A 26,560-nucleotide genomic window follows, 5' to 3' on the forward strand; every position below is an offset into this window, starting at 1 on the left:
TTTATAATTCTTTACTTAGTACAGCTGGTGCTGCTGAAACATAATCTTAGCTTTCGTGGAAATCATCCCATTAAAAATGTGGAGGCGTAAAAATGTGGATTTCAGAAAATTTTTTGACGAAGTGTCGAAACTCAAATAAAATATGGAATTACTATCCTTTAGAACGTTTCGTCCACAATGGGCTTCAAATGTCACTGAATAGAGAATCGTTCAATCATTAACGCTCACGACACTCCATCGAAAGGATAGTTGGATTCTTCCTTAAAGTGCAGAACAACAAGAACAACAGCTCGGTTTACTCCATTTTACATGCCGAGTGACACAAATTCTGTGCTGTAAAAACACGAAAGATTCATGCGTCGATTGCCATGAACTTATAACGACAGAAGTTTTTGAACAACGCTTATACCTAACATTCTTATAGCGTTATAGTAATGGACAATGCTAGCTAGCTGTCACGGTCCATGGTGGAATTGTATTTTTTATTAAAACTCGCAGGATTTTAAAAGCATTCAGCAATTGTTTATGACTCGTTAGCAGAGAAAACTCGACAAACACCTTCATATAGTATAGGTATATGTCTCCGTAGGGATGGATTTGATAACTCCAGCAACCATCGCACCAATCACAACCATCTTCCTTCCAGGAATTCACTCCTCAAAGCTGCAATCTCGGCCGCAAATGAAAAATTCAACCTATTTAATGCACGACAACAAGAATGAACCAACATTCGAAATAACTAAATATAACCCATAAAGCACTGGAATTTGGCCGTTCACGTAAAACCTGGTCAACACTGAATGGAAGATGGGACTATTCTTCTACGAAGGTGGCGAGCCCCAAACTGTAAAATACTTTGTGGACGACTACCCTAAAACCGCTTATCAATAGCATCCATAAATATGTTAGATATTAGTTCGTAATTGTATTTGTTATAAATCACATATCAATAAATATAAATATAATATAAATCCATAAAACTAAATCATATTACTGTAGAAAAGTCTTATATTACTTTCAATCATCTTGTTACATTCGAAAAATCGATGAAATCGATTATTTTCGAAAGTATACGCTCTCCTCACTAAACTCGAGATCCCGATAACGGGCCATCGTCCAGCGTAGCCGTTGGTACAGATGGAATCGCATCGAAAAAAAAAAAACGTTTTTATTTTTTGTCTGTCCGTTTTTCGTTCTCCGTTTCTCAGATCTCAGTTCCAGGGTTTTCCGACGATAACTTCCGAACTGTTTGAGCTCGTTTCAAATTTTGCCCCTTTTTAACCGTCCACGGTGTGCATTTTCGATTTTCGACTGTTTTTTGTTTGTCTGTGTTTTTGTTTTTTGGACGTTGCTAAGAAACACGATAAGTGTTCGAAGTTTGAAGCTATCGACTTCAAATTTTAGGCAAATAGCGTTTGATGCCCTAATGGACCGTATTAAAATTGGGGAGGCTGGGGGGTCGGGAAGTATTTTCAAAAAATTAAAAACTTCGTGTGCGAGGGTCTAAGGGAAAAATCATTTCTCTAAAACTGTTTATTGAACAGAAAAAATACTCGAACGAGAACACGTAGAAGATTTGTCTGCATAAACTTTTATTCGTGACAATTTTTCGAAAATGTACAGTTTGTACTTATTATTTAAAATTTTTCGATAATTAAAGGACTGTGTTTCAGATATCATTTGTTTTTTACACGAAGCAATAAAGCTCGCATACACAGATAAAACTTTCGTATTTAAGGTTTTCAAGTATTTTACAGGGTGTTCGCGAAATTCGGTGCAATATTAAAAAACGTAATAGGTGCACTAAATTTGCAGCTACCGACTTCAGATTTGGCAGAGAATTAAAAGTTCAGACTCACATTTAAACTATTAGAGTCGATTAAATATCGCAAAGTATTTTTTTTAATTGTTGATTTTTTTGTGGTAATTTTGGCCTCCAGAAAAACATGTTTTTCTCCATAACCATTCATCCGATCGGCAAAATTCTTTAACTGGCTTACCCGGAGAATGCAGTGCTATAACATTTATTTATAGCATTTTTTCAATTATGTTCAGGATTTTTAAATTATAGGCAAAAATGTAAAAGACTTTGAAAATTGTTTTTTTTTCAGAGTAAATTATTAACCGCAATCAAAACTCTTAATGGGTTCAATCAGTGTCATAGGCCGCATTAACAATTTTTGTATTTGGGGGTTTCGTCTATCACACACACTGGTTTAGAAATTTCCATATGAAAATCACTATTCCGGCGCTGTCAAGGTGCGATGACATCATTGATTAGTTTTTTCTCGAAAATCATTCGCTATGTTTATTTTTGGACTAGGAAACGTGGAAGACCGAGGGCTATAACCTCCATTTTCGGAATTTTTTCAAATATGTGCGGGGTGTGTCGATTATGGTTAAACAAAAACCTAAAATTGCCATTTTCGTTGATAAATTGTTAGCCGTAATTAAAAAATTATAAAACATGGGATAATTTGTTTTAAACAGTCTCGAATATTGTGTCGAGAAAGAGAGTTTCAAGTTTACATGGTGCGCGAGATACTTGGAATAATATAATTGGAAATCCTTTTTACTTTATCAAAGTTTGTTGTGACTTTGAACTTCGGCGATAAGTAAAAAACGCTTTATACAGGGTGTATGCACCATAAAGTTACATCGATGTTACGAAAGTTGCATAGTGGTCCTCAGGAGCACCATAAAAAAACGACGCGTCCCTTTATCACTAGAAACCGCGAAGCTCTTTCTTTTTAAAATAAAAAGCTGCTTCGCGCTAGGCGCTACAAATTTTCCGCGCCCAGCGTCGATTTTTCGAAAGCAATCTTGTTATATCTATTATATTTAATTTGTTAGGGTAGCGAAAACCAACTCTAGAATAGTATAAAACATAATAACATGTTAATGTAGATACATACCAGGTAGTTTTATTGCATTCAATAAGTCAAAACTATACTATAACAAAAGATCAAAATAAATAAGAACTAAAAGTTCAGATTTTCACGAAATTATATATTAAGACATGACAATTGGTTCGACAACACCGTGTCTTTATCAAATGTAATATTTACAAACTACCTGCTACTATATATACCGAAAAATGACCATAAAACCTTAATTAATGTTGTTGCGAGAATTTAAGTTCAATAAAGGAGAGGTATTAGATTTTTCAATATATCATAAACCTTCACACACGGCCACAGTCATACATAACAGCTCAAATCACCCTTATACACACAAAATGGCCGCATTTAACCCTTTTATACACAGACTTCTTAATACGCCACTCTCAACAGAAAACTACAACAAAGAACTTAATATCATTAAACAAATAGCACTGAACAACGGCTACAATCCGTCCATTATAGATAAAATTATAAATAAAAAACAAATACAGACAACAGTAAACTCTATTTATCCTAAACTAAATACAGAACACGAACAATTTTAAACAATTACATACGTAGGAGAACCTAGCGAAAAAGTTTCAAAACATTTGTCAAAATGTGGTTTAAAAATAGCTTTCGGAACTAACAACACAATAGGAAAATATTTAAAAAACAATAAATCGAAATGTCCAAAATCCCAAAAATCAGGTGTCTACAGGTGGATCTTGTCCTAAAATTTATATTTGACAAACAGGTAGATCCTTCAAGAAACGCATTAACGAACATATAAGACCGTTTAAAAACAAAAATCTAGATTCTAATTATGATACACACAGAAAAACACATTTTTGACGACAATTTTGATATATTACACACAGCCACAAAAAGTAGAAAATAAAATTTATTGGAAGCCATGGAGATTAACAAAATGAGACATTCAAATGTCAATTAGATTTAAATACCTCTCCTTTATTGAACTTAAATTCTCGCAAGAACATTAATTAAGATTTTATGGTCATTTTTCGGTATATATAGCAGGTAGTTTGTAAATATTACATTTGATAAAGACACGGTGTTGTCGAAACAATTGTCATGTCATAATATATAATTTCGTGAAAATCTGAACTTTTAGTTCGTATTTATTTTGATAAATGGATTTTCATCAAGTAAAAGCCACCTCAGTTCAATTTTTATAACAAAAGACTTTCCGTCGCAGCTCACTTAAATTTTTTTATACCGAGAGCACACAATCAAGTCAATTAAAACCCGTGCCGAATCAAGTGCGATACCAATCCGACGTCGGTTAAAAGCGACCGAAAAGCAAAAGGGCGCGCCATTTTAATGAGCACCAGATGTCATTCGACGAGTGCCGAATGTCCGTCCGCATCCCATTGTTCGCAGCCGGTCTCGCCCGGACAACATCGCGTCCGTAGAAGTTGTTCGCAATGTTCCAGGTGTCGCGAATGCCCGCCTTGCTCAAGGTGCGCGACGCCGCTGTCCCCGGCCGTGCCGTTGACGCGAGCCTCTTCGTCCAAAGACCTCTGGATCGGCGAAGAGACGAAACGTCACATGCCGCCTCACGTTTACAAATATTACCTGCAGAGGACGATGTGTTACCGACGGCGAAGTCTCAACAAGGTGAGATAAACTGTCATTTCGCTTCCAAGGAAATTTGCTTACGGAACTCCGCCGTCACCTTAATTATCCTAATCTTCTCTCGTTTTCCCACCGCAGATTTTCTTCTTTCGATGCCGTCACCCCTGTTGATTAATGTACTCGCAGAACATTAATCTTGCTTTTTTCACGTGTTGCCGAGCGATTCGTGAAACGCAATCGAACTGCGGTTTTCGGTGTGTCCGTGTTCGTGGTGATAGTTCCGTTAAGGTTTGCGATTATGCAGGAATTTCTGGTCTGGAACCGGATTTGCTTATCTACTGACGTTGAACAACAACCTGATACATCTTAAAAGTCTAGAACGCCCAGCGTCATGGATTTCGAATAAATTTATTTATTTAGTTACCTTTAATTTTACGGACAGGGTCCATTTCTACATGAAACTTCGAAAAGATGCACACAAAATACATTAACGTAAGCTATGTTATGTTATGCCTGCCCTCAGTAGTGAAAAAATCCAAATGCTCGCTTCTCATTGGCCCTTGCCACGGAATTCACTTTTTGACAATCTAATGATGCCCAACATTTGAAAAGCATTTGAAATTATGTTGGACATACGATTATTAAAGCTACAAAATCTTAACATTGTTATTATTAAATCAGTTATCTGGTATTTTACTTGTCTGGTGAATATTTTAAGGGATATCTATTAAAAATTCAGGCACTTAATATCAGTCAAATTCCTCTAAATCATCGTCACGAAAAACTGGTATAAATTAACTCAAATGATGAGGCAGTTTATTTCAAAAATATTAAAATATGTAAAAAAATTATAGAAGTGTGACCAAAAAGCATTTTGTCCCCTTTTACGCCCCGACTGGTGTCAAAAATTGAATCCCATAGAAAAAGGCAACAGAATACTGATAAAAATTAAATGAAACAAACCAATGGTTTGTTGTTTATCTGTTGCGGCCCAAAAAAAGAGGAAAATATATTCCAACAACTAACATTACTATGAGATATATAAATATAAATAGGTTTAGAGAATGAGGGATCAAATACAACTGCCGTTAGCTAACTGTTACTAGGGTTATAAAGATGCAGATGAAAGAGGCACAAAGATAAACAGTTATAAATCAGGACAAAAAACAAAGTAATCCTGAAGTCTGAGGCAATACTAGAAACTTGCTTTTGATAGCAGCGTACCTTCAGTTTACTTCTAAATGCGGCACAGGAATATTAAAACTCGGCAACATTAAATTTAGTTAATTACGAGACAACGTAATAGGAAAAAATTTTATCCATCAAATATGGTTTCGTGTCATATTTAAGAATTTTGTAAAAGAACAGAAGATATTAAGTCACTTTAGATACTTAATTTTATGAGACAAATGCCTAAGATCAGCCTCAGATACTTGTTTTAGAGCTTCTATATACATGAATTTATCAGACTTATCAATGCATGGTCAATATACATTGTCGCAATAACTTAGAGCTATGCATGCGGCAGTTTTACCGCTCCCTGTCGTCCATAACTTTTGCGGTTATGATGGACACATCTTCACGAAAACGTCTTTTTTCCTCGTCTCTTATACACTCAGGTTTTTAATTTTGAACGTTACGGTTCTATTTCCTATTTATCTATTTTTAATTCCTACAAAATAAATAATGAAAGTTTATTTCTTAAAAAAAATGGAATAATACTACTTGGTTATCCATGGAAATATTAAACATCTTTGGTTATGTTGTTTGACATTTCCTTAGATTTGCATAGTATTTTGAATGGTTAGTTATCGGCAGGCAAAATAAAAGAAAGGTTGGTTATTGGTATAACCACGCTTTTAGCAGTGGTTAACTAAGACATGCTGTTTTATCATATTTTTAATATTCCGTGGTCCGATACGCACCAATATTGAATCTATCCTATCCCAGATATCATTCACTTTTCGACTTTGATTTTATCTGTGACCTGACGATAACAGGAGAAATTCTGTGAAGGTGCTGTTCTAAGTCTAGCGAGACCTTAAACAATTCTTTACCCTGTTTTTTTTTTACTTTTTTCTGCCTTGTTTTCGACACCTGGTTGTTGGCGACTACATGTTCGGGTTGCCCTGTTGGAGTAGCATTGACTTCCCAAGTAGTTGCACGTAGCTAGTCATCAAACGGGAAATTTTCTTTTATGTTCTCCCGATTTGACTAAATTAACAAATTGGTACTACCGGTTTATGAAATCCTCTGTAGGACAACTCCCAAGTTGGAGTCGAAACATGTTTTGACTTATTTGAAAAAAGGAAGTAACTGATTTAACTCCATTTATATTTAGCTGATTTAGATACCATCTAGTTGATATTGACTTCTAGAGTGTTTTCGTTATCGACTCGGTTAAAAGTATTGGATTCTCACGAATTAGGAGCAAGACTTTTTAATGAAATAACGGAATAAAAAAAACATTAAAATCAAACGAAAAATTTTGCCACCAAAAAAAATTATTCGTCGAGTTGTCAGTCTCGAATCATTTCATCTGAGCTCATTTTCTGTTTGTGAGATTTCGGCGAGAACACGTGGAACTCAATTTACCAGCCAGTTCGTTTCCGGTAGTAACGTTAAATCCGTAACATGAAACACCGTATTTACTTCGGTATTCGAAACGTCGTTACCCGGACGTGTAAATGCAAATTCCTCGTCGTAAAGTAACGAAAAATACGCCTGGAGGAGAGGGGTGGGGGAGTACGATTGCCGAGAGGATGATGAGACGGGCACGCGCGCCTAGGGAAAACTCATTTTATTGTTAATTAAAAAAAATAGATTCGTCCGGAAACTCGTCCACTTGGCGATCTCGATTAAGTTTTTATTCCGTCGTCTCCGCTAAAAATTTCGTTGGCTTTCGATTACGGGCGAGGGAGAGGGTCTTATAGGTGTCAACGTTTCTAGATCCAAAATATACAATTTTCTATTTTTTCTATGCTATTTCTAGTAGTAACTATGGTGAATCCTGGTTCCTGGTTCTTATACCGTCCACTGATCTAACATAGTAGGTATGGAAATCTTTTGTATGCTTCATCATAGTATTTGCTTTTGATAATATGTGTAGTGTAGTGCAGTCGTTTCAGTTTATTGATGATCGCTGCTTGCTTTACTTGAATACAGCTATCTGGAATTGAAATAGTTTTTGATTCTTGCTGATTTGGGTTCTATACCAAATCATTTCTACAGCTATCTGGACTTGAAATAGTTTATGATTCACTGTTTTGGTGATATTATTGACTTTTTTGTTGTTTCTGAATATAGCACTTGTCGACTTGGGTTCTATAGAAAATCATTTCTACAACTATCTGGAATTGAAATAGTTTTTGAATCACTATTTTCGTGATATTTTTTTCTGTTTCTGACTTAGGTTCTATAGAAAGTCATTTCTATAGCTATTTGGACTTGAAATAATTTGTGATTCACTGATTTGGTGATATTATTGATTTTTTTGTTGTTTCTGAATGTAGAACTTGTCGATTTTTGTTCTATAGAAATTTTTTTCTACAGTTATCTGTAATTGAAATAGTTTTTGATTCACTATTTTCGTGACATTTTTTTTTTGTTTCTGAATATAGCTCTTGCTGACTTGGGTTCTATACAAAACATTTCTACGGCTATTTGGACATGAAAGAGTCTGTGATTCACTATTTTGGTGATATTATTGAATTTTTTTGTTGTTTCTGAATATAGCACTTGTCGACTTGGGTTCTATAGAAAATCATTTCTACAACTATCTGGAATTGAAATAGTTTTTGAATCACTATTTTGGTGATATTTATATTTTTCTTGTTTCTGTTGGGTTCTATAGAAAGTCATTTCTATAACTATCTGGACTTCAAATAGTTTGTGATTCACTATTTTGGTGATATTATTTATTTTTTTGTTGTTTCTGAACATAGCACTTGTTGGCTTGTGTTTATTTAAAATCATTTCTTTAAAATATCAAAAGGTCTATATTTATCTCAAAACCATACCTGTCTTTGTTTAGTTTAATACAAAATTTTGAACTTTAAAACTAATCGGTTTTATTTGGTCACAGTGATCAGCGTAACGTAAGACTTCTTTAAACGAGTTAAAAACAGATCTAAATGAAAATAATTGATATTTGAATTGTGCCAACAAGTGGAAGTTTTCAAAAAATCATGAAAAATAAATCTTAAACACTTGAACTAAGTTTAGTTTTACAATGAATTAAAAAAAGGAATTTTTCCTCCAATGGGACGACAGGCAGAATCTCAAACCGATTGCCCCGCAACAGAATAGTCGATTAAGTTTAACCGCAATTTTATCGGCCTTGTGCGGGTAATGTTTCCCCGATTGGCGGTAATTAAAAGCCGTTGTTAAACGATTACCGCATTCTTTCCCCGTTGTCGTCGAAGGACGACGAACTACCCGAAAAGCTCCCGCTTATAGACTCCTCCCCGCCCCTTTACCACCCCGAAGTCGGGCGTTTTCCGTCGCTGACGTTCCAATTTACTGGCGGAATAGTTTCCTGCAATCGCATTAATTGATTTTTTCGATTGCAACGACGACGACGACGACGCGTCTTTTCGGTGACGCGACGTCGTCGCCGGGAATAAATTGAACCATAAATTGGTTGGCGCCGCTCGGAATGATGGGGAGGGGGCGCTAATTGCATGCGCATGGAAAAACAGTAACGTTTATTATTTATCCCAGAATTTTTAATTTATTGTGTAAATATTATTGAATATGGTTGTCCATGCACAACGTGGCTTACAGCAATGAGCTGATGAAAACGGAGTCTTATAGATCTTTTTACCTACATTCCAGTGGCGTATTCAATTTTTTTTTAAGATATGAAATTTAAGATGCTGACTGTATGTTTTTTCAAAAAATTGTTGGCACTTTATATACATTTGTCTGATTATTCTACATGAAGCTCATACTTCCACATTTTAAAAAATATGTATCTGCTTTATCTTAATTTTATTCCACATGTTATTGTTAATATTATTATTATTGTTAGTATTTATGTTATATAAAAAATACAAACTGCAGTATACATAAAATACTAATATTTTTTGTATGGTTGTTGTAGAAATGTGACTTGAACTACGGCAATAAGGTAATCTGGAACACTGAAAAAATATACATTGTAGAATTCTAGGTATATATAAAGGGTGTTTTTTTTTTCGATGTACAGAACATTAAGTTGGCATTGCTGTTCAAGATGGCGACCGATTTAACAGCTGTCAAGGGATTTATTCTCAGTTTGGTTTGGCAATTCATCATGAATAGACTCACGCCTGAACAACGCTTGCAAATAGTGCAATTTTATTTCGAAAATAATGGTTCTGTGCGCACTACGTCCATTTTATCGTCGACAAAATCGTCCATCAGAGCAGTTAATTCGATTAACCGTGGAACATTTTCGCAGAGACGCCGTACGGGGCTTACAGAAGAAGCTATTGCTGCTGTAGAGCGGAGCATTGAGGAAGACCCGAATGAGTCCATCCGCCATCGAGCACTTTATGGAAGGTTTTGCTGAAGGATCTCGGATTACGTGCTTACAAAATCCAACTCGTGCAAGAATTGAAGCCAAACGATCATCAAGTACAAACAAACAAACAAAACTACCGCATTTGGAGCGAAGCTAGTCCTCAAATGTACTGTTTGGTGCGCTTTATGGGCTGATGGAATCATTGGTCCGTACTTCTTCAAAAACGATGATGGCCAGAACGTTACAGTCAATGAATTGAATAACCATGATGTCCAGGAGATGTGGTTTCAGCAAGACGGCGCTACATGTCACACAGCTCGTGCTACAATCGATTTATTGAAAGACACATTTAATGACCGCCGAATTTCACGTTTTGGACCTGAGAATTGACCTCCAAGATCGCTAGACTACTTTCTGTGGGGCCATGTAAAGTCATTGGTCTATGCGGATAAGCCACAAACGCTTGACCATCTGGAAGACAACATTCGCCGTGTTATTGCCGATATACGTCCACAAATGTTGGTGAAAGTCATCGAAAATTGGACGTCCAGATTGGACTACATCCGCGCTAGCCGTGGCGGTCATAGGCCAGAAATCATATTTAAAATGTAATGCCACGAGATTATCTTTCGGATAAATAAAAATCATGTCAATTGAATAATCCATCGTTGTTTTATTGCAACTTAAATTTCTATACATCGAAAAAAAAAACACTTCTTATACCGCTGAGTTCTGGATTTTGCGTTCTAGACATTTATCCCTGTAAATGCCCAAAGATGTATTTTTTGTAATAAAATAATTGGTTTTATAAAACAAGTTTTATTTTTCAAAATACATGTTTATGTTATTTCATACATTTTTGACAAGAACATTAAAATCTGTAACATATAAACGTATACCTTTGTTCGTATGTTAGTAATTATTTAACCAAAAATCTATGTACGTCACTGGATGTGAAAAAATATATAAAATTTGCGCTTTCATCATTTCATTAAAATAAAAAGGGTAACTGAAATAGCCTAATTTGTTTCTCTCTGTATTCCTGTGCTTCACAAAAGTCCAGCACAGTATTGCGAAAACCACACCACTCTGTCTCTAATAATAACTGAGATGCCTTGCAAAAACAACGAACAATTATTCTGATCAACAGAATTCAGACCGATGTCGCTAGAACTTCTCGCAGGCATTGGAACCAAATTAATCCGTAATTAGCTACATATACAGGGTGATCGAAATTCGAGGGGCCTCTATGGCTTTAAGCGTTTGCGGCATAGTTAGCCCACAACTATATGTGCATGTTACGCGCTCAATTTTCGAGCGAAGTTTCTTTAATTATAAAACAAAAGCTCAAATATACCGCCGTTTTCTTGTAAACATATCCTACATCTTCTCTTGACGCTATTTTCGGCATTAAGAAGTTCTCAGCAGTACGAAGTGCCTCTTTCAATTCCCTTCTAGTAGTTGGGTTTTTGATTCTCCCCCATAGAAAGAAGTCGCAAGGGGTCAGGTCTGGTGACCAGGGGGGCGAATATATAGGACCTTTATTTCCCATCCAGTTTTCGGCAAAAACATTAGTTAACAAATTAGTAATGTCTCGTGCATTGTGAGGAGGTGCACCGTCATGTTAAAAGTATAACTCATTTACCTGAGTGGCAAATTGTCGATAGATAGATAGATAGATTATTTATTCACAAAACCAGGTGATACAATGGATGTTTCGTCAATAAATACAAATAATAAATTACAAGTTTCATTGTAAAAACAATGTATATCATAATCTTAAGTAATGTATAGAACGAATACGAGTATATATTTATATAACAAACATGACAAACAAGTTAATGTAATTTAAAATAAAAGAGAGTATACATTAGTAAAAATCTCGGTAAACTTTTAACGTTATTTACGATGCTCTCAGGTACGCTTCAAATTCTTTCAGGCTGTAGAAAGCATTGGCCGTCAGGAGCCTCTTGATGTGTTTTTTAAATTGATTTATAGATACATTTTTTAAGCTTGGAGACAGCAAATTATAATAATATGGTCCCGCGTAACTTAGTGATTTTTTATAAAACATATGGTTGAGTTTTGGCTTCAGCAGATGTTCTCTATTGCGAGTATTGTAACTGTGGATATCAGTATGCTTCCTATGTGAATATTTATTTTTATGTGTGATCAAAAGTATTTTAAATAGGTATATACAAGGCATTGTTAATATTTTGAGCTGTTGAAATGTCTCTTTGCATGATTGCCTCGGAGGAAGTTTAAAAATCAGCCTAAGTATTCTTTTTTGCTGTATAAACACTCTCTCAGCATCATTCGCTCGTCCCCGGTTGACAATATTGTGTGAAATGGAAGAGTAAGCTGACGCGTAGTAAAAAGCTATTAGTGCCTTCTCAAGAAATGAATCTCTAATTGTTAATATTGCGAAAAAGGTTTTATTTAGTTTATTGCAGACATTGTCAATGTCCCGGATAAGCGGAATTGCCTGCTCTTCTAGATTTGTTGGTATCTTTTGGCATTTAAATTTCTCTAGATGCCTACCTATACCTTAAAACTGAACCTTCCCTGATTCGCTTGTTCCACCACAATATGTGGATTTTGCTGTTTTCGGTAATAGCAGTTATACTTGGTGAATATTCCATCACTAGAAATAACTTTCCTGACAAAGTCGGGGTCTTCTTGGCATTTATTTAAGTACCACCTGCAAAGTGCATGTCTTGGAGCAAAATCTCGTTGCCGTAATTGATACATCCGTGGGGGTCGATAGGGCCTGAACGTGTTTTTTAAAGCACCCGCGCGCCATTGCTGCGTGGAATTCTAGACTCGACTATATTACGGGAAGATGACGAAAATCGAAACAACTACGAGATAGCATCTGCTTGGAGAAAAATGACATATTGCTATAAGAGCGGACGCAGAAGAACCGACATACGACGCTTCATCGAGAAAGACTACGTAGATAAACACTCTTCAAAAGCTGTGCTGTATATCACGAAGCAAAAAATAAGGAAATACATTCTCAGCTATATGTGGAGAAATATAAAACAATCAGCAGGGATGCCATTATTTTCTTCGTTTAACCCTTCGGCTGATTCGGTAATCAAATGCAGGCAATGCACGTATTTATGTTTGGGGATACGTCCAAGGTCAAGACAGCTCCATCGTCGCGCTGACTGGACCCGCCGAATCCTAATCAGAAACCGAAGAACGACGAAAACAAATAAAAGTCGGGAACTGGTCCAACCGCGCATCAGTTGCGGTTTCGTCCTATTGCGGAACTGGGTCGGCTTCGAGGGATACGGGATTTCAAACGGGGTCACGTGGAACTTTCTGCGGAGAGGACATGGGCGGGGCCAGGTAGGACCGACGTTTCCGCTATCACTCGAATAGCGTAATATTAAACCTCGGGCTATTGCGTGACGCGGATTTCTTTTAAGAAGGCCGACCTACTTTGGCGTAAACAAACAAAACGCGAAGCCACGTAGGCAGGGAAGGTCCCGGCGTTCCCGCGGGGATCGTAGGGAACAAACGGGAGCGGCGGAGCTACGTATAAAAAGTATGCCGGTCGCGACGTACGCACAGCTAACCGTCTTATGATGGGAGTCGCTTTGAAACGGAGCTTTATATCTGAAAAAATCTGGTTTTATTTAATAATAATAATAATAATAACATATATAATAAAAGCAGCGCAGTCTAGCTTTAAGTAGCTATTCTACTGAACCGCTAAATGACTATTTATATAATTAATAAATTGCCCACTATTTGAAATAAAAAATGGATGAACCACAGATAAAATATGAAAAATACCTGCAAAATCAGAAGAACAACATAACTCCTGTACACACTACAGAAAATGCAATTGAAGATAAAGAATTTGATAAGTCAATATAATCCTTTGCTAATAACATTATTAGGAAAACTGTATTTGTAAATTGCGTTGAATGTGAAAGATCTAAGAAACAAGGCACTCTGATGATGTGGCATCGTTAGCCTGTACCTGTATCTTGCATTCACAGAATGGATAGTACTCCTAGGAGCAAGCCGCTCTCTCAGCAAAGTGGGTGAATGGAGGTTATTGATAATTTTCATAACGAATATGTTGAAGCAGATACAGCGGTCATATTTTCGAAGACTCATAATAAAACGAACACAAGCATTCTGCAGCCTTTGAATACGCACTTACACTCGTTATCAATAAAAATACCATACACTACATCACAGTGGTTAAAATATGAGAGGACAAGTGACTCACATAATTCTTTCCTTAGTCTAAAATTTACTATATAAGGTTTTTATTGAGAAATATACCTTTTGAAAGACATTTTTTAAATATTCACGAAATCTTAGATCACAATCTATGATCACCCATAATTTTTTTGCTGAATCGACAACGGAAAGTTTAATATTATCGAACATTATATTAATATTTTGTTTAAGTAGCTTAACTTTATTTTTATTTCCAAATATCATGGGTGTAGCTTTAAATTATGGACACGAGAAAGTTCACTAATCCGAATCAATAAGTTCTTGATTTATAAATACCTCTGCATCCATGCTACTATTAAAATCAAAACAGCAATACAATTAAGTATCATCGGAATATACCTGAACTTTGCAAAAATTTAAACATTTTAAAATGTCAGAAGTGTAAATCAAAAAAAATAACGGCCACAAGGTTCCAACCTTGCGGCACCCCAGAGATATCGATTTGAAAAATACGATTTAATCAGCTCGCGTGAATTAGAGGAAAAACCATAGAAATTCAGCCTGGAAATCAATAGGTCATGGTTCACCGTATCGAATGCCTTCGAAAAATCCAAAAGTATTAAGGCACTCATTAGTTTTTTGTCAGTGGCTCTGACAATATCATCGATGACACTTATAAGAGCATGCGCAGTACTTGACTTTCGTTTAAAACCGCACTGACTTTCTGGTACTATTTTATTATCCATTATATTGGTATACGTTTGATTATAAAGATCCTTTTCGTATATTTTTGATAGTGCCGGTAATATACTTATTATTCTTACGTCATTGAAACTTGTATTTCGGAAAAATTATTTCTGAGTTATTGTTGGTGGTTTCCATTATAATTAATATCACGTGATAACTGGAGATCGCCTCAAAACGGTTACTGAGTCTTTGCAAGTGGCGTTTTATTGTTTTTGATTTTGTGCTTCGTCAGGACTCTGAAATGAGAAACATTACTTTCCGTTATTGACACAAACAACTAAGTTGTTACGAACTCATAACAACGTGCCAAAATTAGCCCGCGAGGTTCGACCAATTAACGCTTGACAATTACCGGTAGAGGGAGACATTGTTGTATGTATGTATACGATATAAAAAAAAGAGTTTCACTAATGTAATCCCATATACTGGCTGATCAATCAAATAGTAGAGATTTAAGAATTATTGGAAGTTCGCATGGAAACTGAATGGAATGGTTGGCGTCATTAGTGAAATTTAAACAGTTGATAAAACAATACAAAATACAGGACTTTAGCTATGGCTATATACATACGCAGAGAAACAAGCAAGACAGTCGGCGCTACAATCAAACGGCACTCAGGAGATCATGATTCGAGATGTGAGAGATTGACAATTGACCTGTCCATCGTAGCTTCAAGAACTCTAGGAACAGGATAACATCGATTTTTTGGCTCGCACTACACCATATTTTCGAATCAAAATAGAGAAACCGACCGATTTGAGCAAGATTCACAAGTTTATTTGTTCTGCATTATTTGAAGTAAACTGCGTGCATAGAAGTAGGCCCATGGAGAACTTTTGACTTCAATATCATTTTTTTTAGAAACTACTCATCAGGTAAAAAAAAGCTGTTTGAAAGACAATATAAAAATGACTTATTCTTCTCTTGCAAGAACCACCTCCATAAGGGCTCCGCTCTTCATTGCAGCATTCTGCAAATCGCTCTCCGGGTCTTCGGTACATTTTTTTTCGTCACTATCAAAAAGTTACATTCTGGTTTCATCTGAGAACAAAATAGACCTCCCATTGGTCCAATGTCCAATTCGTAAGTAAGTATAGGCGTGCTTGTCGATGAGCTGGTGTAAGTTTTGGACCAGTTGCAGTTGTTTTTGGGGTCAGGTTATTTTCCTTCAGTCTTATTCTGTGACTTAATAGTACGATAGTGACGATTTCTTATTATTGTTAACACAATAAAGCGGTCATTACGAGCCGTTGTAATTCGCCTTCTGCCTGTTTCAGCCCGGTGGCGAAGTCCACTTTCGATTAAAGCGATAACTTGAGCCTCTTTTTGCGGTGTAGTATTCATCAAGTTAACACAATTAAACGCTATCCAAATGGTTAAAATAGAACAATGTGAAATTTCTAGTTGCAAAGGCGTTCAATTTAAGTCTATAACATGCTTGTTACTATCACTACTGTATGAACGCGTTTCATTTTTTTCACCGTAGCTACGCATATAAAAGGCCAGCACTCTTGACAAATTTAATACTCATACTAAAGCATATTAAATTGTCTTTCAAATAGTATGGTTTTTTTTGGGTCAGGTGAATAGTTTCTACAAAAAAATATATAGTGAAAAATCTACAGTGGGTCGACTTCTATGCAGGCAAGTTCCTTGGACTACAGACAAAATTTATATAGTTAGTTAGTTATATAGAACCATAGACATGTAGACCACAAGGATGGATGTGTTGGATACGACTCGTGGACGGTAGCTTATGAGAAACGGTCACACGTAGCAACGATCTCGATTCATGAATTTCAACGGAGCGCGTACTTCTTCTTCTCAAAGATTATCGAAAAAATTGCAGCTAAACAACTTCGTCAGCTCCTATGCGATAACAAAATCCTCCCAGACACTCGATCTGGTTTTCCATCTCTTCACAGCGCTGCTTCATGTTACTGATGATTTATTGAGAGCAGCGGATTCTAAATTAAACTCTTGCCTCATACTCTTGAATCATTTCCTTCTCCCAGCTACACGGAAAATCTTCGGCATTTAAAAATTTTCTTGGTCAGAGATACCAAAGGGTAGTTATAGGAAATACTCATTCAGATGCCATTGCTATTCTGTTCTCATCAATCTCATCAATACGCCGATAATACTCAGTTATATTTATTTTTTGTCGCTAGTCAAGATTTAAATGCCGCTACTAAAATAAATTTAGATCTAAAAATGATTGCGCAAGTATCTGCGGCTCACAGATGTTATTATTTGGAAATAAAAGGGAAGATATTTTAAAAAACGCCTCTTTTTAGATTAATTAAATTAAAAGAGGCGTGTTAAAAGTTAGGATTATGGTTTGACGGTGACTTGCGATTTTCTAGGCATATTTTCTCGGTGTTACAAAAATTTTTATATAAGTCGAGGACATTGTATATGCGTAAACATTTTTTCAGTAAATAAGTCAAACTTAAACTCTTTGATATGTTAGTTTTAACCCATGTCGTTTATTGCTGTATTGTCTATATGAGATAAGGAGAGACTCCAACGACTTCAGAATGATTGTCTTCTCAATCTCAGAAAGTATGACCATATTACACAGCGCCTCTCTGGTTCGGGTTGGTTCAAGCTGGATGACCGATATAAAGTTCAGTTAACCACTTTTGTTTTGCTACTAAACTCCAATAAGACACCGTCGTACTTGTACTTCGGTATCTTTCCAGAGATCTTTTAGCTATAACGCAGTTAAATTATTTAATGAAATACCTTATGCTATAGTGTCCCTCCCCACAATAAAGTCCTTCAAAAAAGCGTTAATATTATTTATTAGGCCTCCGAGTTTATGATGTGCGTCTATTTCTTCTATTTACCTTGTATATACGGGTGTGTATTTTTTTTGACGATTATGTTGTTGGTGCTGTTGTTTTTGTGGTTACGTGGAAGAGCGCAATACTTATATTTAGGGATATTTCGATACTAGTAAATACGAGTAGGTACTTGATACTTTTGATTCGATACCAAGTATTTATAGCATCGAATCAATCTTGCGATACTTACTCGGTATCGAAACAAAAGTACTTGGTATCAAATCGAATCAGCCTCGCCATTAACAAAAAAAACCGAACGCATCAGACAAACATAATCTCTATCTGATCTATGGTGACGCGTTATCTCGCGCTAGCTAAGCCGAACTCGTCCGACTTCACTCGATCGAGGCCGAGCCAAAAGCGAGAAAGACGTCCGCCCTTAATTTTTTTTCATTGTCAACCAACATATATTGCCAAACATACAAGAGATTGCTTACGAATAATTTTATTTGTTGTAATCATCGGCTTATTATTCCAATGTTATCAGGGAGTTTATTGTTTACAGTACGTGCTTAACGTGACGCAAAATTTTATAATAAAAGTTTTCTTTTCCTTCTGAATTTTGTTTTAATTATAGGCCTTCAACGTTCATTGTTAGTTTCCTTAAAATAAATAAAAAAATAATTAAGTGCTAAAAGTATCGATATGAGTAAGTATCGATACTTTAGGAGTATTTATTTGAGTAGTATCGAAAAAAGATTTGAGTACCATCGAAATGGGTAGGTATCGATACTTTAACGGTATCGGAAGATCCCTGCTTATATTGCAATATTTTGATTTTCAATAAAGATAGTTCACATTTCATGAAATCGAAAAAAACATTATTTAATTAAAGTCAGAATTCGGATTAAGAAGGATGATAATTTTAATTGCACTTTAGACATCGCCTTTTTGTAAAAAAAAAACAAGCATTACGACGAAAATGACGTGTACCGATGCGGGCGAGTACAAACAACGTTAAACTGCTACTCGTTCCCATTAGGTCGAATCGCTCACCCCCTGGCGATACTACGTTCAACTAATTAATAGCGGCAATGTTTCGTATCCGCCTTCGTCTTGCGACTTGTTCCGAAAAGTTGCGGCGGTGGGGGATGCCGGTGTCTCTCTTTATCGACGCCTCGGACCTCGCGGCCGTGTTAACAAGCTTTTTGCTTTAGCCCGACACTAGGGAGTAGTTTTTTTTTTAATGCCGCTCCGGCACCGACTAAAGACGTCCAGGATGCGGCCTCCGCTATCGATTGCGCCTAGCTTTAATATAAGGCGAGCGTTTGTTTGTGTCGTTTCGTTTTAATTTGAGGCGCTAAGTTTTACGATCCTCCCGTTGATGATATCCGTGTGATTTATTAGACGTTTGATAATTTCGCGTGACATTTTACGTCACCGTCGGGAACGGCGAGCGACGATAATAACGGTTTAATTACTTCCGGCGTTAATGCGGTTTTTTATCGTATAATAACTTAAACTTGCCTGGCAAAAGGATAACAGAATAATATATAATAAGTTGCTTCACTAGACCACACGCTACCTTTGCTGTGGATGTTAGGTTCACGGTGGCTTTCGTTTTTCGTCGAACGGTTTGGCAGTGTTTTTTCGGTATTTTCAAAAGATTATCTTCTTACTTTTTACAAAACTGCTGGATTCCTCCGGCGTCGGTTTTTGCTGAGTCGAACTTGCTGACGTTTCGCCAATCATCCTGTTGGCTTCTTCAAAGCTTGACTGAAAGTGGCTCGCATTTTACTCTGTATAGTCTGTTCGTAGATATAAGAAAGTGACTAACTGATACGAATTAAGGAAAGCCCCGGGCAAGCTGTAAGAGTGAAATATGGCCGAACAGGTCCGTACTTTGCTTAGAATTTAATTATTTGAGGTTTTGTTAGGAAAGATACTAAGCAATATTTATTTACCTACCTTAATTAATTAAAATTATTCACATACTATATCAGTATCACTAACGCTAACATCTCCTGTTCTAATTATTATTTGTTCTATATTATTCGCAATATGGATATACGATTGTTCTGCTTTTTCTATATGTTTAACAGAATTTGCCCAACTTTGTGGAGGGATGTTAAAAACTTCGGTTTCTATAAGTTTGAGGACATTAGTGTTAACACGGGGAAAAACATGGTTACGACGAATGGCAGATTTCAGTTGGTGCCAAACATGTTCAATGGGACTAAATACACATTGGTAAGGTGGTAATTATCACGGACGTATTCCTTTTGTAGGTTGAAGCTTTTTAGAACCTCAATTAATTGCTTTTTAGTATAATCTTCGTGAAAATAAATGTCGTTATTATACATGTAGTTTTGGATTGTTGCTTTTGCGTCACATGAGGAAGGAGTTTTAGTCACCTGTCTACTGTGATAACTTGCATTGTCCATTACAATTACGCTATTAGGAGGAATGTTTAGAACTAGTTTGTTTTTAAATCAACTTTCAAATAAATCAGCGGTGGTGTTTTCATGGCAATCCAGAGAAGAATTTTTCGCAGACAGAGAAAGCCTATTAGGAATCCAACCATCTTTAGAGCCAGCATGCAAAATAGTTATTCTTTTACCTCTTTTTGATGGCGCCTTTGTTTTACACATATCAGTTGATTCAACCCAACCCTTTTCCGGGGTATCACAAGTGTCGAACCAGGTTTAATCCAAGTATATAATTGGCCTTTGTTGTTCTCTGTAAAAACTAATAGATATTCCAGTCGCCATTTCCGAATTCTAAAAGATTCCATTTAAACTTGCCTTTTGTCAATTTTTTTAAATCTAAAACCCATGTGTTGAATACACTTCCATAAGGTAGTTCTGCCACATTTAACACCGGTTTCATCTTTTTCGAGCCTCCTAATTAAGATATCTAATGTAGGCACGCTTTGTTCCTCGTATAAGTGGTAAATTTTACGCCATATTATATCTTGATCATTTTCATCTACACTCCAGAAAATGTCAGCATCGCTTGGGCAATGGGATTATTCACAATTTTTCATAGAGTTGAACAGGACTTTTCGTCAATGTGGCCGTTTCTTCTAAAGATGCTTGCTAGCTGTCACCACGTTCATTGAGAGTCAAATTTACATTGTTTATAACTTCCTTAGTCTCAATAGAATAGTAGTTTCTACATTTGGGCGGGAGCATCTCCTGAGATACACTACACTCACACAAATTTTGCATAATTCGCCCACGATTCAACACACGCTGTATTACACACGAAATAAGAACGATTACTAATAAACTTAAACTAAGTAGTGTACTAAACCAAAGAATATTAAACGCAGGTAGGTATAAAATTATTTTCTATTACGGACCACAATTTAGATTCCGCAACTTTAGGAAATAATCTTGTTGCATTGCATGTTAATGACCACCCTTGGATAATCCCATTCAAAAGCAATTGGTCACTTTCTTATATCTATGAACATACCATAACTGCCACCAATCATCGCTGTCCATAACGCATTGCGGCCGATTGAGGGCATGTACGTAACTGTTGAATAAGTTTTCATGTCGATTATTTCACATTGTCTAAAGCAGTTTGCAATTTACAATTCGACCATTAAATTTTGAAAACCTTTAGATCAAACGTTTTAAATCCAAAGTTCGATATCTGTCTATATTACAACACATAATATTTAAGTTTTATCATGAAAATTATTTGTATACTTCTTGTGTAACAGAGCTTCTTATATGTATTATATATATTTATATATTATCCTCTAAACTTTGCTTGTTGCTTGTTGCTGTTTTTTATAGAGGGGGTCCGGAGATTTTCGCTCTTCAATTTCACGCGGAAACTATCGTACAATGTCAGTTTTCTGATTAGTGCCGTTATTTTTTTTTTAGAATGCATTTGGTAAACCTTTAATCTAAAACGTACCTGTTTTCCCAAAGATTATAATTCTCTTCGTTAGATCCGGCTGACGAGATGCTCAACATAATTGATACGTCATCGGGTCGCCCCGTCTACCTCATACCCCTGCCTAAAATTCCACCGGGTTTAGTAGCTGCGTGGTATGTCTGCCGGCATATTTTTCGTCCGGTCGCATTGTATTTCCGAAATTCCGAGCGTCCCGGATAATTCTTGGCTGTTCCCCCTCCCGTCCACCGCTCGCATCCCACGGATGAGTTACTGCGGTACGCGAAGGTCGCCGTCGAAAAATGTACGCGAAAAGCGACCCTCGTTGCGAGTTTTATCGTGTCAGATGCTGGATTTATTTGTTTGTCGTTTGCGAACGCTTATTGGATGTGTTTTCCATATAGTTCGTAAATAGTTACACAACGCGGTCGATTGCGACCTTCTTTTCTCGAACCTTCTATCGCTAGAGCGATTGTACCACCTTTGTTTTTTTTTTACGATTCTGTGCGACAATGAAATGCTGCGCTGTTTCTTGCAGCGTGAGAAGTTGGTGAAGTTGTATTTCCATATAGTTTCTAGATTAATTTCAATTCCAAATTGTTTTAGTAGACTTTCTTAGAGAGTTTGATATATTTCGTAGTTAAATATAATATTTTTATAGATAACCAACATGGCTTCAGAACAGATAGAAGCACTTTAAGTGCTGCTTGTTTGCAATTCAGTCGGATTGTTTCTGTTATCGAGGACGGTTAGTGCCCGGTTTGAATTTTCTACGATCCAGTCGAGCGTTTGACTGTGTTGATCTTAAGGCACTGACTGACTGACTGACTGAATCAGTATACCTTAGGTTTTATAACGGTAAGAGAATGGAAAGGTTCAGTTTTAGGCCCAGTACTCTTCATTTTGTATGTAAATTGTATCTTGAAAATTTTACCCGATACGTTTTTTGTCATGGATGCGGATGATGACGATGACCTTTCAGAGAAGTGCTAATTGTCTTCGGGAAAATAAATATTATTATTATTATTATTATTATTATTATTATTATTATTATTGTTATTATGTCTGTCAAATGCGACACTCATATCTGCGTCCGGCGAATGATCGGCCATCTTTAATTTAGAATGAAATTTTAAAGGATCGATCAATACGATGCCGTATTTGAAGTGTCTTTTTTCAAAAGTCGACCAAACGTGACACGCGTTGCTTGATTTAGCAACAGCCCGATTGCATTGCCCGTTTCCGTTTTTAATTCTGGATAAATTTTAATGGAATACAATGTGTTTTCATTGTAGTAAATCGCCGCAAAACTCTTTTCTGCTGTAGTTGTTAATTTCTAAATTTCATCACATATGAATTATATATAGATAATTATTTTGATAAATTAAAATTCTCTGCATCTGTTACCCGCAACGGAGCACTTAAATAATGAAAAAGAAACCCTCAGTGTGCTCTCCTAATACGTATAAACGATAGGGATTTTGCTCTGGCCAGCAGCCAGACCCCGGCTTCGAAAATTAAAATCGCCGGATTTGTCAAAACGCGGAAGCGTCTTCCGGAACCAAAAATAAAACCGAACCATTTCTCGATTAATTATTGCACACTTGTTCGAAGACAAATCAACCCCCTTTCCGGAAATCTACTGCGGAAATTTCGAAGCAGTCGATAAAACGACAAAATGGATTGTTATTGCTGGGCCACGTACGCCCGAATTCTCCACCCCCCCGCAAAAGCGCCCCGTGGATCGGAACCCTCGTGTTCCGAGGTATTTTCCTTATTGTTGTTTCTTCTATTCCGGTTGTTTCGTATCCAGCCGTGATTTCGTTTGAATATTTTATATGGCTTTGGGGTCGCGGGCGCGGACGCTTGTCCCCTGACACCCCCGACGCGGCCCTGACCCACTGGATGCGGCTGCCGATTGGACAGTAAATATTTCGGGGAGCCGTGAGCGAATTTTGTGAAGCGAATTTCGTTCAGTTCGACATTAATTTATTTATTCATATGTCGATGGTATTTATTAATTTAATATTTTATTTTTGCTTATTAGTTTTATCGTATGTGCAACAGATTATTTTTAACTAACTAACTTTACAGCTTTCCAGTATCTATGTTGAAACTTTGTGTATAGTAAAGATAATAAAGTCTATTTAGAAAATCAGTACACAATTGACAACGTAATAATTATTAATTCTTTAGCGCAATGCACAATGCGCTAGAAATATATCGGGTAACACTGGTTTAGACGTACAGGACAAAAAAATAAACTCCTGCGTGTTTGTTTTTATTGGGGTTCACTTAAAATTTCAGTTTTAACGTTTTAAGCCGGGTCTAAATGCGTCGGATTGACCGCTGCATTAAATAGACCCAAATAAACTCAAAAGGGTTGTCGGATTACCCCCCCCGCGAGTGGTACAATTAAGGGCGGCACATTCAGCCCTCATAATCTTCCATGCGATAAAATTGATTTATTTGCTCGGGGGTAAGCGCGGGGCTGGCGAGTCGGAAAAAACAATTACAAGGTCTTTACGGTTGGGTGGATGAGAATATGATGCTGGACCGATTGAAGACATCCTCCCGCCTCACCCTCGATCGTACAACGGCGACGTGCTCGTAAATTACAGAATGTGCGTCCGAGTTTTTCGTTTTGAATTAAAAAAACAACGTTTAAAGGGACGAGATTAAAAGATCGCAAATGTAGGCAGAATCTTAATTGAAAAATTTCCCAACCCTACGATGATTTATGGGCGGTGACGGTTGGGGGGGGGGATTCGCTTCGAACGGTCGTTTCTGATCGACTAAAATCGATTTCGACAACCTCTGTTTCAATTTAACCATTTCGCAATTTTTTTTGGGAGTCTGACGTTGTAACTATACGCCCGGCGCGCTGATGGTTCGCTTGAAACAATTAATCGAGGAGTTGGTTGCATCTAGACTGAACCGACGCGATGTCTGCTTACGTCTCGGCGCGTCTCGGGAAGAATTAGCACAGTCGGAAATGCGAGGTGACGTGGGTGGTGGGGGAAGCAGTTAACTCGTATTAAATCCGCTAAAGGCGTCGGTAACAACCGTTTCGAATCTGCAGCGTAATAAATTTGTGCTGGTTGCTCATTATCATAAAAAATAAGTATTATTTTTGCAGATACGTCTCTGAAAGCGATTGCCTTTTACGTTAACTAGTATTACTAACCAGAACTCTCAGAAAATTTCAATTTTTTTCAACCCCACTTTACGGCCCGCTTATAGCCGTTGCGTACATCATTCCCCCGTCAACGTATTCTTATCTTGGCCCATAAAAATTCGTTGTAGATGTGCCTGTGCGGGAATTTCGAGCCCATTCGGAATGTCATGCGGCCCCGGAGACACCGACCTCGATAGGGCGGCGAGAACGAGGGATACTTTATGAAAATGACTCGAAAGTAGCACAAAAAAGCCAGCCCCTCGTTACCTCCAAGGGTGGCAAAACCTCGTAAAACGTTTCGGCGAAGGTGTTTCTATTTTTATCTCGGTATTGTGTGATCGTGTGGATCCTCTACTGCTTAAAATGTTCATCAGTTCAAGTGCCGTTTTTCCGAGAAGCCATGGTATCAAATCGATTTAATTACCTGTTCCTATTCACTGTGACGTCGGAGAACCGATTATAGTCTCTTTTTCTTTAATCTCTTTAACGACTCTCTTTGTGTCTCTGCTCCCCCACTAAGTCCCGAAAGTAGATTGGTGTGTAATAACCCGTGATGGGCTAACTTACTCGCCGGGACATTTCTCATTTTATAAGCCCCTCCATGTTTCCTAGCCCCCCGGCGTGATTTTGTTCGGCGACCTCGTCGTCGCTACGGTGTTCTACTCTCGCTTTCCACGATCCCAGCGTGAATGGATAGACCTCTTTTACCTAAATAATCCACCCGACCGCCCAAACGCCCTTGTGGATATAAATTTTTTGAAGCAGCGTTGCCGACATTGTGAAATTCAGTCGCTATTTTGTAGTTTACTTAGCGAAGCTCGCCTACGTTTTCATTTTTCGATGCGAGAGCCACACAATATAGTCAAATGTGATAAGATAAGAAGTCGATGTTACTTATTATCATACATATTTGGAAAAAAATCGGAAAATTTCGTTTTCCACAATCCACAATAACGCGCATATATTTCTATTACCACTTTCGATTATTCGTTTCTCCCCTTCCATTTTGGTTTCGCTTTATGATACCGAACGACCCTTATTGTTGTAAATTTTGGTTCGAGCCGGCAACGTCGCGCCTTGCGCCGTCTCCCGCATCGTTCCCTAGCCCGTCGTTTCCACGACGTTCCTCCGTCGCGGTGTAGTATCCGGTTTAGTTCAGCATCGCGACGCCCCGCGTCTGGACGCGTATCGTTTACTGCCACGAGTCGATATCGACATCGTCGATTCTGTTATCGACCCTACGGTTATCTCACGCTCGACACGATGGTCTCCCGTTGGATTTTCGGAAACGGGCCGTTGTTGCGGCTGTTGTGAGTGTGTGCATGCGTGTGTGTCAGTGTGTCACGTGACCGTGAAACGCGCCATGTCTTTTCTAGTTCAAGGTAGCCCCGATTTCGTAGGGGATTCCCGGGATGCGTGCGGGATTGCGTCCAGTATTACATCCTCGGGTTGGCTTCAAACGCAGGGCTATGTTTTACGATCCCCGCGTGTTTTCGTGGACGCCCTAATTGATTATCCTCTCGCATATCTTAGACGTTTTTATATTATTATGTTATTTTTGTTCTGTATTATTGAGCGGAGTACCCTTTCAAAATTATGTGGCAGTCCTAAAACCAAATATATCTTACAGAACTGCTACTGCTAAAAACCTTCCGTTGAAATATATATTTTTCCGCTGTTTAAAACCCATTTTTGTAGGTTTTGGCCCACCAAAAATTGATCTAGAATTGTTGGAGAATT

General features: G+C 37.3%; 1 protein-coding gene across 4 annotated transcripts in view; it reads left to right on the forward strand.

Annotated features, from left to right (window-relative positions):
• The window catches only part of LOC132702650 (peripheral plasma membrane protein CASK), a 110,421-nt gene that overhangs the window by 32,749 nt on the left and 51,112 nt on the right, over nt 1-26,560 (forward strand). Inside the window, exon 1 of one of the 4 annotated variants that reach the window (XM_060671429.1) lies at nt 4,047-4,523. The exons of the other annotated variants lie outside the window; for them this stretch is intronic. Coding sequence (XP_060527412.1) covers nt 4,227-4,523 — 297 coding nt within the window. The 5' untranslated portion in view covers nt 4,047-4,226. Of the gene's footprint in view, nt 1-4,046; nt 4,524-26,560 lie in introns of those variants that run through there. 4 annotated transcript variants of the gene reach the window in all.

The sequence above is a fragment of the Cylas formicarius genome, unplaced genomic scaffold (assembly GCF_029955315.1).
Source record: "Cylas formicarius isolate icCylForm1 unplaced genomic scaffold, icCylForm1.1 PGA_scaffold_5__7_contigs__length_24384050, whole genome shotgun sequence".
In the NCBI taxonomy this organism is placed as follows: Eukaryota; Metazoa; Arthropoda; class Insecta; order Coleoptera; family Brentidae; genus Cylas; species Cylas formicarius.